The sequence below is a fragment of the Gorilla gorilla genome, chromosome 4, assembly GCF_029281585.2.
Source record: "Gorilla gorilla gorilla isolate KB3781 chromosome 4, NHGRI_mGorGor1-v2.1_pri, whole genome shotgun sequence".
Classification (NCBI taxonomy): domain Eukaryota; kingdom Metazoa; phylum Chordata; class Mammalia; order Primates; family Hominidae; genus Gorilla; species Gorilla gorilla.
In genome coordinates, this window is record NC_073228.2 from 99,136,475 (window position 1) to 99,149,239 (window position 12,765).

At 36.3% G+C, this 12,765-nt stretch overlaps 1 protein-coding gene and 1 pseudogene across 13 annotated transcripts in view; one reads left to right on the top strand and one right to left on the bottom strand.

Annotated features, from left to right (window-relative positions):
• The window catches only part of MCTP1 (multiple C2 and transmembrane domain containing 1), a 606,796-nt gene that overhangs the window by 308,375 nt on the left and 285,656 nt on the right, over positions 1 to 12,765 (bottom strand). For all 13 annotated transcript variants that reach the window (XM_031011415.3, XM_031011414.3, XM_031011413.3 and 10 more), the window contains exon 2: positions 5,563 to 5,677. In XM_031011415.3, coding sequence (XP_030867275.2) covers positions 5,563 to 5,677 — 115 coding nt within the window. The remainder of the gene's footprint in view (positions 1 to 5,562; positions 5,678 to 12,765) is intronic.
• On the top strand, positions 1,046 to 2,242 carry LOC129533979 (tigger transposable element-derived protein 1-like; annotated as a pseudogene).

Genomic DNA, 12,765 nt, shown 5'->3' on the forward strand with positions numbered 1-12,765 from the left:
AACCATTATTTATTTTTTGCTGAAATTGTCCCAGCTTTGGTCATTAAATGTTCCTTTAAGTTGGCTCCTATGTGATTTTGACATTTTGCCATCAATGTTTGAGCACTCCCTTACTTTCTGGCACTGCAAAAATGATCCAGGCTCATATTATACTTTCCCTGTCCCAGGCCTGAAATAAACCATTTCTCCAGGAGCCTTGATTACTTTTATTGGGGAAATTGTATTGAGAAACCAATACGTGGCCAAATGTATTCATTGCTACTTTGTCATTATACCTTTGTCACTGCTTCCAGGCCCTCTCAGCAGACAGATTAGGAAATATACACACACACCTATCTCCATACATTTTTATTTCTAGATATCTGTATATATATTAATAAAAATCATTAGATCATACTGACACCTGTTTAGCACCACAGGGTTCATTCTAGACTGCCTACTTTCTATATTTGTAACTATCTCCAACAATGAGAATCATGACTGTCATTGTCTATAATATATTTACTAATTTGCTTGTTCCTGGTATATCATTAAGTAGTTTCAGAATCAATAATCATGGCCTGGAGTACATACATTTATGTACAGTTCTTTTTATCTGGAGTTTTATAGTATAGGCATACCTCATTTCATTGCACTTTGTTTGATTGTGCTTCCAAGGGTTTTTGTTTTCTGTTTTTGTTTTCAAATCGAAGGTTTATGGCAACACTACCTTGATCAAGTCTATCAGCACCATTTTTCAAACAGCATATGCTCACTTCATGTCTCTGTCACCTTTTGGTAATTTCTGCAACATTTCAAACTTTTTCATTATTATTATACCTGTGTGATGATCTGTGATTAGTGATCTTTGACATTACTATTGTAATTGTTTTGAGGGAGGCCCCATGAACTGTGCTCACAGGAGACTGAGAAATTAATCAGTGAATGTTGTGTGTGTTCTGACTGCTCCACCGACCAGCTGTTATCCATCTCTCTCCTTCTCCTCAGGCCTCCCTATTACCTGAGACACAACATTACCGAAATTAGGCCCATCAATAACCCTACAATGGACTCTAAGTATTCAAGTGAAAGGAAGAGTCACATGTCTTTCACTTTAAATCAAAAGCTAGAAATGATTAAACTTAGTGACAATGGCATGTCAAAAGGAGAGACAGGCTGAAAGCTAGGCCTCTTGCTCCAAACAGGTAGCCAAGTTATGAATGCAAAGGAAAAGATCTAGAAGGGCATTTAAAACACTACTGCAGTGAACACATGAATAAGAAAGCCACCCAGCCTCATTGCTGATATAGAGAAAGTGAGTGGTCTGGATAGAAGATCAAACTAGCCACAACGTTCCCTTAAACCAAAGCCTAATCCAGAACAAAGTCCCTAACTCTCTTCAATTCTATGAACAGAGATGAGGGAGCTGCAGAAGAAAAGTTGGAAGCTAGCAGAGATTGGTTCCTGAGGTTTAAGGAAAGAAGCCATCTCTATGACATGAAAGAGCAAGGAGCTGCCACAAGTTATTCAGAAAATCCAGCAAGATAATTGATGAAGGTTGCTACACTAAACAACAGATTTTCAATGTAGATGAAACAGCCTTCTATTGGAAGAAGATGACATCGAGAACTTTCATAGCTAAAGAGGAGAAGTCAATGCGTGGCTTCAAAGCTTCAAAGAACAAGCTGACTCTCATGTTAGGGGCTAATGCAGCTGGTGACTTTAAGTTGAAGCCAATGCTCATTTACCATTTTGAAAATCCTAGGGCCCTTAAGAACTATGCTAAATCTACTCTGCCTGTGCCCTATAAATGAAGCCAAAAAGCCTGGATGACAGCATATCTATTTATAGCATGGTTTACTAAATATTTAGTAGGCCCAATGTTGTGACCTACGGCTCAGAAGAAAAATAATCCTTTTAAAATATTACTGCTCATTGGCAATGCATCTAGTCACCGGAGAGTTCTGATGAAGATGTACAAGGAGATAAGTATTGTTTTCAGTCCTGTTAACACAACATCCATTCTGCAGCCCATCGATCAAGGAGTAATTTCTACTTTCAAGGCTTATAATTTAAGAATACATTCTGTAAGGCTATAGCTGCTATATATAGTTCCTCTGATAGATCTGGACAAAGCAAATTGCGAACCTTCTGGAAAGGAGTCATCATTCTAGATGCCATAAAGAACATTTCTTGGCTGGGTGCACTGTCTCATGCTTGTATCCTCAGCAACTTGGGAGTCCAAAGGGGGAAGATCACTTGAAACCAGGAGTTCAAGACCAGCCTGGGCAACATAGTGAGACCACATCTCTACCAAAAAAAAGAAAAAAAATAGCCGGGCATGGCAACACAAACTTGTAGTCCTAGCTACTCATTAGGCTGAGGCGAGAGGGTGCATGAGTTTAGGAGATGGAGGTTACGGTATGTTTGTGCTACTGCACTCCAGCCTAGGCAACAGAGTAATACCATGTCTCTAAAACAACAACAACAACAAAAAATCCATGATTTATGAGAGGAGGTCAAAATTTCAACATTAACATGGGTTTGGAAGAAGTTGATTTTAACCCTTATGGATGACTTGAGGGTTTGAGGGGTTGAAGACTTCAATGGAGGAAGTAACTGTAGATGTGGTGAAAATACCAAGAGAACTACAATTAGAAGTGGAGCCTGATGATAATGATTGAATTGCTGCAATCTCATGATAAAATGTGAACAAATGAAGAGCTGTTTCTTATGAATGAGCAGAGAAAGTGGTTTCTTGAGAAGGAATCTTCTCATAGTGAAGACGCTGTGAACACTGTTGAAATGTTTGATATTTACCAGTTTTTACTTAACAATTGAATCTATTATTTGTACAGTTCCTAGTCATAAAATACTCTAGTATTATATTAAATTATTTTTCTCTATTTTATTCCTTTAGACAAAAGATTTACAATAGTTCATTGACTTAGTTGATAAAGCAACAGCAGGGTCTGAGATGACTGACTCCAATTTTGAAAGATGCTTTACTGTGGGTAAAGTACTATCAAACAGCATCTCATGCTACAGATAAATCTTTTGTGAAAGGAAGAGTAAATCAATGTGGCAAGCTTCATTGTTGTGTAATTTTATGAAATTGCCACAGCCACTCCAACCTTCAACAACCACCACCCTAATCAGTCAGCAGCCATCAACATCGAGGCAAGACCCTCCAACAGCAAAAAGATTATCATTCACAGAAGGCTCAGATGATTGTTAGCATTTTTTTTAGCAATAAAGTATTTTTAAAATTAAGGTACATACATTTTTAGACATGCTTTTTTGTGAATAACGCTATTCACACTTAATAGACTACAGTATGGTATATATATAACTTTTATATGCACTGGGAAATACAAAAATTTGTGTGACTTGCTTTATTATGATATTTGCTTTATTGTGGTGGTCTGGAACCGAACCTGCAATAGCTCCAAAATAGGCCTGTATGTATAATTCAAATACTCTTTTTCATAGCTACTTCGGTTAGTGGTTTTATTTCTTATCCCCTTAGATGAGATTATTGTTATGGGTTCCTCCCACATCCTGGTTGATTTTAATTATTTATCTATTTTGGGGTGCTAAAATATTGTCATAGTTAAAGACTTTAAATTAATTAAGAAAATTGACTCAGATAAATGTCATTTCCTCTTCATCCCTTTCACCCCATTCCCATCTCCCATTCTTGCCATCTGTTATTTACCTACATTCTGTATGTTACCGATTTCATTAGTTTCTAGCTTTTGATTTCTGTATTTCTTTTGGTAGAAATGAGAAGACAACACACAAATTCTTATGTATTTCTTTCTTACATAGAATGTTGCATATTGTTGATACTCTTTTGTACTTCGCTTATGTGAACTTCACAATACATCCTATACATTTTTCCATATCAATTTCTAGAGATTTTCATTATTTATTTTTACAGCTCCATAGTATTCTGCCATGTAGATATGCCATAGTTTATTCAACCACTCCCCTATTTATGGGTATTTAGATTATTGCCTATATTTTATAATTATAAACAATGCTACAATAAATTATTGTATATATATGCATTTCAAATTGTTGGGGGCATATGTAGGACTAAAATTTTGATTTTCTGTTGCCAAGTCCAATTCTGTTTTAGATCGAATGATATAACTGAGAGTACTTTGAAAACTAAAAAAAGTTGTATACACTGTAAATATAGCAAAATAATACTTTGTTATTTGCATTATTTTCTTTATCTAATTTGTGTCTTCTTTGGAAACAGGCAGTTCAATTCAATAACCATGTGTCCTTAGCTACTAAACCAGACAGTTATTTTGAAAACTTCTCCTATCTTTTTAAATTCTAATATTATCAATCACACATTTCCTCACTAAGAATGTCTTTTTAAACTTTTTTTAATGTTTTGTAGAGACAAGCTCTCACTGTGTTGCCCAGGCCGGTCTCAAGCTCCTGGCCTCAAGTAATCCTCCCATGTCGGCCTCCCAAAATGCTGGGATTACAGGTATGAGCCACCACACCCAGCCAAGAATGTTTGATATTTACTAGTTTTTACTTAACAATTGAATCTAATATTTGTACAGTTCCTAGTCAAACAATACTCTAGTATTATATTAAATTATTTTTCTCTATTTTATTCCTTTAGATATAGGAGACAAATTAAAATTGCAGCCCTAATCTGGTTCCTTCTATTCCTTAAATATGATGTCAAATAGGGTAGGAGGAACAAAACAGGATCCTATGGTGCCAGGAGCACTCTCAGGGTTGTCTGACAATGAGTTAGCAAGGCTTGGGGACTCTCCTTCCTCCTGGCAGGAGGAGTGACACCCAAACTCAGCCTCCTTTGGAATTGGGGGCTCTCAGGGCCCTCAGTGTATCCACCTCCTGCAGCGCTCATATTCAAAATGTGCAAAGGATGCTATACAGCCTATCTGGGGTCTATTCTTGGTCCTGCCTCTATCCTGGGTTCAAGAAATCCCTCATGTGTCCTATCCTAGTTCATCAAGAGATTGCGTTGGGATTTGGAATCCGGGAACTTAAGAGTATTTGCCTTATCTTATCCTTCGTCATGCCCTACAAAATGTGTTTAATCCACCATGAGACTACTGCCAGATCTGACCAGGCCTCAAAAGATCACTTCTTAGGAATCTCTGAAGTTTTGGAGAGATATTAGTCCTGGGTCCTGCAATGCAAGCAGATTCAACTGAGCAAATGTATGTAGCAAAAAGAATTTCAGGTCTACCAAAAGGTAAGTTCCGACATGGCTTCAAATATATGCCTCACTTATGTAACCAATTATGTCAGTAATTACATATGATTTAGAGTCTAATTTGTCAGCAGTTTGATAGGGACTTTGCTGTCTGGGTTGAGAATAAGTCAGAGTTTTGGAACTTGCATCAAAACGTCTTCCACCATGGTCACAGGAGTCAAGTAATGTGTCAAACTGTGTCTTTGAATTCAAGCTTCTAAAAATTATATTCTAGTTAATTTTTTATAACTCAGGCAATCACGTGGAAAACAAAGTTTGTCATAAACACATAAAAAAGCTTCTAGGTGATATTGCTCTTATGCTCTTACCTCCTCGATCTCGAGCAGCTAAACTTTGACCCCTTCTTAATGTAATGTCCAGCTGGTACATTCCGGGATCAGCCAAGGGGACTTCTGCATTACTGGTTCCAGCAGTGTTTATTTTCTGGAAAACACGAAATATAAAAAATATTAAATTTATTATCTCTGTTCTATTTTCTCTAAAGGGGGACCATATATAGCTTAACCCAAATTATAAGAATTAGTCAATAAAATAAATAATCTTCTGATTTCATACAGTCTCATAATCACTCAGTTCTCTGAAGGTTTTGAAATTTATGAAATTCTTTAGACTCAAAAACATAGCAGTTACAGAAATGTCCTGTTTTAATTCAGATTATGGATAACAAATGGAATATAAAAACATTTCCTATGGAAGTCTCCACACAATTCAACTAAGAAATATGAACATAGAAATACTGTCTGAAGTGAAAACATAATCAACGATGAGTGGAGAATAAGAGTGCAAGAGCAGTTGACTTCTACCTAACTGGAAATTAAAATTAAAATGATTGATTCAGGTGACTGCTGACTCATTTATCTGTGCAGAAAAGCTCATACCTATGAATTAAGCACTTCTGCTTCAGCCCCAACATAACATTTAATTATATAGAAATAAATTCACCTAGCATTTTGGCAATATTTGCAAGAAATATATTCTCGATGGGGCTAAATTTCTAGTGCTGTTTTCTATGGAATAAAAGTACATCAGCTATTCCTAGATCTAAAAATGTTTGTGAGGCTGCCTCTATAGAATATATTTTTAGCAACAATATACTCTTAGTAATTTACTAGGCATCGAATTACAAGAGGAATAACGATATTGAAACAACACAAATGAAACACGTAGTAAAAATTCTTGAGGTCATATTTTGTAGTCTCTGCCACTCTATACAATAGGAAAGCTTTTCTTTGTGTGTTTGGGATTAATTTAAATTCTTATAATTTTTTTTTCTGATTCAAAAGGAAATGTCCTTTTGTCTCAGAATATGCATGGATGAGGTAAAATAACAGACAACAGTCTTTTAATTCCATAATTCACATAAAATGAAACAATAAAGCAGCATTTAAACAATCTTTACGGTATATAATTCACATACCCTACATTTGTTCGTTAAAGCAGCATTTTTTTTTTTGAGGTTTTAAGACCAAGGCAAATAGCTTTGCTGTTGGAGCAATTATTAGTTAAAACAAGAGGCAGCACAGCTTTGATTGACAACCTGAACTCATTGTCTGTCCTCTGGTAACAATAAAAAATAATTCACTCCACCTTCTCATGATATCCTTGTTTCTATAAATGATCCCTCAGTCACTCAGCCTAGAAATCGCTGAGCCATCTTTGACTTCTTCATTTCATTCCCACCCACATCCAAATAGTTGTCAAATCCCCCCACTCCATTTCTGTATGACATCTCCCAATTGTCTTTTTCTTTCAATTCCTATTACCACTCATTTGGATCAGGCCTTCAAACAACAAAGGAGTAAAAAGTAAAGTGATTGTCTTGCTCTTCCCTTACCCATCTGATTGTGGCCACCAATGACAACAATTTGGGAAATATTTTTCACACTTTTAAAAGTCTTATGCAAACATAAACACATACATATAGGTTTGGTTTTTTGTGGTTGGGCTTTCAGTTTTCACTAGTTTTAAACAAAGATAGTATTATATTTTGTCTATTATCAACAATTTCTAGAAAAACATCATGGGCACTTTTCTAGTCAATACATACAGATCTTTCTCTTTCAAATGTTCTAACTTTATTGAGCCATAATTGACAAAATTGTATGATTTTATGATATACAACATGATGATTCAATATACGTACGTTTTGGACATTGATTACCACAATCAAGTTAGTTAACACATCTTTCACCTCACTTGTTTACCCTTTTGTTTTGTTTTGTGGTGAGGACATTGAAGTGAATTTCAAGTACACAATTCAGTACTGTTAACCATAGTCACCACGCTGTGTATTGGATCCCCTGAACTTACTCATCTTACAGCTGAAAGTCTGTACACTTTGGCCAACATCTCCTCTTTTCCTTCCACACCCCCACCCCTAGTAACCACTTTTTTTTTTGAGACACAATATTTTTTCCCAGTGTAGGAATAGCATAATTTCTTCCATTATTTTCCTATTGATGGACATTTGTGTTAGTTTCTTTGTTTGCCACGGAGGACTGGTGCTTTCATTTCTCTTGAAAAAGTTTACAGAATGAATTTTTCCAAAAGGTTTTCCAAAAGGTTTAAATAATTCACGCTTCTATCAAAAGTGTACAAGAGTGCCTATTTTCCACACCTTAGTCAGTCTAGGATGTTACTAATTGTTCTAATTTTTTTCAAGTTTAGGGCACAAAACATGTTATCTTCCTTCAGCACATATTTCCAGAACTATGGGTGAGGAGTCTTGAAACCAGTGTAAAGGACAAGAGCGTGACAGCTGTTCACTAAGCCATACAGAAGATTCCAACTTGGAAAGAAAGGAAGCCAATCAAGATTTTCTAAACAAGTTTTCAAAGAACAGTGTATACGTGGGTCTAATTAATAAGCAAGATTTAAATTCAGACCCAGCAAACTTTGTTGAGGTCCAATTGTGTTTCAAGCTTTTCATTAGGTTCTTTTATATACATTGTTTCCAAATAAACAAATCTATTCATAAATATTAAGCTTATATAGGTTTTCTACTTCATAAAAAATGGAATAAAATCTGCAGGAAAAGGAGAATTTTCTACATGCCCTGCATCTTCCTCTACTGTTTTGACAGGTATTCTAAAGCCAGAAAAAATTGAAGGCTTAGACAGGTGTATATTTTGTAGTCTTCATTGCTATGTTCAGTGCTTCTTGAAGTTTAGCACGCATAGAATTTGTAGAGTATCAGGTTCTATATTTTCAAATATGTATTATACTTTATGTGCAGGTTAAGGAATTTCCAAAGATAATTTTAACTACACTAGATTTTTCACTTCTGCAGTTTTAGAATTTAACATTTAGTTAAGACATAACTTCTCCGGACTTATATTTATTTGCTGTAGTCATTTCCTCTTCTACAAACTTCTAATTTATATCCTTTGTTCTCTTTTCTGCTGTGTTGTTAGTCTTTTTTAAAATGTCATATAGAACAGTTTCTCTACCAAATCTAATGCAAATATTTCCTCCCAGTGTCATCTTGTTTCTTTGATCTTTGTAGATGGTATATGTGGTCATAGAGAAACTATTAAGCAGTTAAAGCTGTCCTTTTTTTCCCCTCTAATGACTTCTGTATTTCTTATCTTGCCTAATAATGTTTTCCATATCATGGCAGTACGTATTGATTCTCATATATTTTAAAATTCCTTTTATAATTTTAAGTTTTATTTATCTTCTAATCATGTGAAATATATTTTAAATGTACTGTGTGAAATAGGAACCTATGTGTTTTCTTAGTTCTCACCTGGAATCGTAACACTGCCCATTATATAAGCCCTTTTTCCCTTTATAATACATTAAGTTCCCATATACAGTTGGATCTGTTTCTGAAGTCCCCATGATCTGCTTACTTCTGTGTCAATACTATACCATGTGATTACAATGACTTTAAATTCTAATATTTGTTAGAATATGTAGCTCCCTTCTTTCTTGTTTTTCAAAAGCTTCTTGATTATTATCGCATTTGTATTCTTCCCGATGAAGCTGAAATAGCTTGCTGGTTTAGCTGAGCCAGACCATCTAGGTTCGAATCCTGCCACTTACTAATTGTGTGAGCTTGAGAAATTACATAACTGATTTTTGCTTCCATTTTCTTACCTGTAAAGTGGGACTAAACTAATACTACTACCTCCTTGTCAGGTTGTGAGCATTAACGCATATAAGATGTTAAAATATTGCCTGGCTGGTTTGTTATTTACTACTGGGTGAAAAAATAAAAAATAAAAACAAATAGTGCTTGGCACATAGTAAGCACTCAATAAATGTTAGCTATTGTCAGTTTCCAAAAATGAAACAAAAAGTACAAAATTTCGATTTGAACTGCATTGAGTTTCTAGATTAACAGGAAGAATTTATAATTTCATGATATTAAGTATTTTCCTTTAAGGAAAATAGAACTTTCCATCATTTCAGGTTCTGTTGTATGCCCTTCAATACAATCTTATTTTTCTTCTTTCATCTCTATCTAGCTTAATTTATTCTTGGGTATTTTATGGGTTTTGTTTCTATTGTAAAAGGAATAATTCTTTTCCATTTCCATTCTGATAAGGTTATTTCTAGTATAATGGAAAAATATTATTTTATGTACTGACTTTATATTCTGTCACTTTTCAAGTCATATTCTGGGTTGCCTGTGTATAGAAATCATATTGTCTGTATATAATGCCTTTTTGACTCTTATTTTCTAATACTTCAATTATTTATTTTTAAATCTTATTGTGTTATCTTCTAAAGACTGTTAAAAATGGTGAAAACAGTGAACATTTCTGAATTAGATTTGATTATAATGTGCATGCCTTTTAGTATTTCACAATTTAACATGATGTTTATGAAGCTTAGGCTTTTTCTTCTCTTAATTTACTTGTGCTTTAAAAAAGGCACTGCTAAGATGGCCGAATAGGAACAGCTCCGGTCTACAGCTCCCAGCGTGAGCGACGCAGAAGACGGGTGATCTCTGCATTTCCATCTGAGCTTTGAAGAGAGCAGTGGTTCTCCCAGCACGCAGCTGGAGATCTGAGAACGGGCAGACTGCCTCCTCAAGTGGGTCCCTGACCCCTGACCCCTGAGCAGCCTAACTGGGAGGCACCCCCCAGCAGGGGCACACTGACACCTCCCACGGCAGGGTATTCCAACAGACCTGCAGCTGAGGGTCCTGTCTGTTAGAAGGAAAACTAACAAACAGAAAGGACATCCACACCGAAAACCCATCTGTACATCACCATCATCAAAGACCAAAAGTAGATAAAACCACAAAGATGGGGAAAAAACAGAACAGAAAAACTGGAAACTCTAAAACGCAGAGCACCTCTCCTCCTCCAAAGGAACGCAGTTCCTCACCAGCAACGGAACAAAGCTGGATGGAGAATGATTTTGACGAGCTGAGAGAAGAAGGCTTCAGACGATCAAATTACTCTGAGCTACGGGAGGACATTCAAACCAAAGGCAAAGAAGTTGAAAACTTTGAAAAAAGTTTAGACGAATGTATAACTAGAATAACCAATACAGAGAAGTGCTTAAAGGAGCTGATGGAGCTGAAAACCAAGGCTCAAGAACTATGTGAAGAATGCAGAAGCCTCAGGAGCCGATGCGATCAACTGGAAGAAAGGGTATCAGCAATGGAAGATGAAATGAATGAAATGAAGCGAGAAGGGAAGTCTAGAGAAAAAAGAATAAAAAGAAATGAGCAAAGCCTCCAAGAAATATGGGACTATGTGAAAAGACCAAATCTACGTCTGATTGGTGTACCTGAAAGTGATGCGGAGAATGGAACCAAGTTGGAAAACACTCTGCAGGATATTATCCAGGAGAACTTCCCCAATCTAGCAAGGCTGGCCAACATTCAGATTCAGGAAATACAGAGAACGCCACAAAGATACTCCTCGAGAAGAGCAACTCCAAGACACATAATTGTCAGATTCACCAAAGTTGAAATGAAGGAAAAAATGTTAAGGGCAGCCAGAGAGAAAGGTCGGGTTACCCTCAAAGGGAAGCCCATCAGACTAACAGCGGATTTCTCGGCAGAAACTCTACAAGCCAGAAGAGAGTGGGGGCCAATATTCAACATTCTTAAAGAAAAGAATTTTCAACCCAGAATTTCATATCCAGCCAAACTAAGCTTCATAAGTGAAGGAGGAATAAAATACTTTACAGACAAGCAAATGCTGAGAGATTTTGTCACCACCAGGCCTGCCCTAAAAGAGCTCCTGAAGGAAGTGCTAAACATGGAAAGGAACAACCGGTACCAGCCGCTGCAAAATCATGCCAAAATGTAAAGACCATCGAGACTAGGAAGAAACTGCATCAACTAATGAGCAAAATCACCAGCTAACATCATAATGACAGGATCAAATTCACACATAACAATATTGACTTTAAATGTAAATGGACTAAATTCTCCAATTAAAAGACACAGACTGGCAAGTTGGATAAAGAGTCAAGACCCATCAGTGTGCTGTATTCAGGAAACCCATCTCACGTGCAGAGACACACATAGGCTCAAAATAAAAGGATGGAGGAAGATCTACCAAGCAAATGGAAAACAAAAAAAGGCAGGGGTTGCAATCCTAGTCTCTGATAAAACAGACTTTAAACCAACAAAGATCAAAAGAGACAAAGAAGGCCATTACATAATGGTAAAGGGATCAATTCAACAAGAGGAGCTAACTATCCTAAATATATATGCACCCAATACAGGAGCACCCAGATTCATAAAGCAAGTCCTGAGTGACCTACAAAGAGACTTAGACTCCCACACATTAATAATGGGAGACTTTAACACCCCACTGTCAACATTAGACAGATCAACGAGACAGAAAGTCAACAAGGATACCCAGGAATTGAACTCAGCTCTGCACCAAGCGGACCTAATAGACATCTACAGAACTCTCCACCCCAAATCAACAGAATATACATTTTTTTCAGCACCACACCACGCCTATTCCAAAATTGACCACATAGTTGGAAGTAAAGCTCTCCTCAGCAAATGTAAAAGAACAGATATTATAACAAACTATCTCTCAGACCACAGTGCAATCAATCTAGAACTCAGGATTAAAAATCTCACTCAAAGCCGCTCAACTACATGGAAACTGAACAACCTGCTCCTGAATGACTACTGGGTACATAACGAAATGAAGGCAGAAATAAAGATGTTCTTTGAAACCAACGAGAACAAAGACACAACATACCAGAATCTCTGGGATGCATTCAAAGCAGTGTGTAGAGGGAAATTTATAGCACTAAATGCCCACAAGAGAAAGCAGGAAAGATCCAAAATTGACACCCTAACATCACAATTAAAAGAACTAGAAAAGCAAGAGCAAACACACTCAAAAGCTAGCAGAAGGCAAGAAATAACTAAAATCAGAGCAGAACTGAAGGAAATAGAGACACAAAAAACCCTTAAAAAAATCAATGAATCCAGAAGCTGGTTTTTTGAAAGGATCAACAAAATTGATAGACCGCTAGCAAGACTAATAAAGAAAAAAAGAGAGAAGAATCAAATAGAC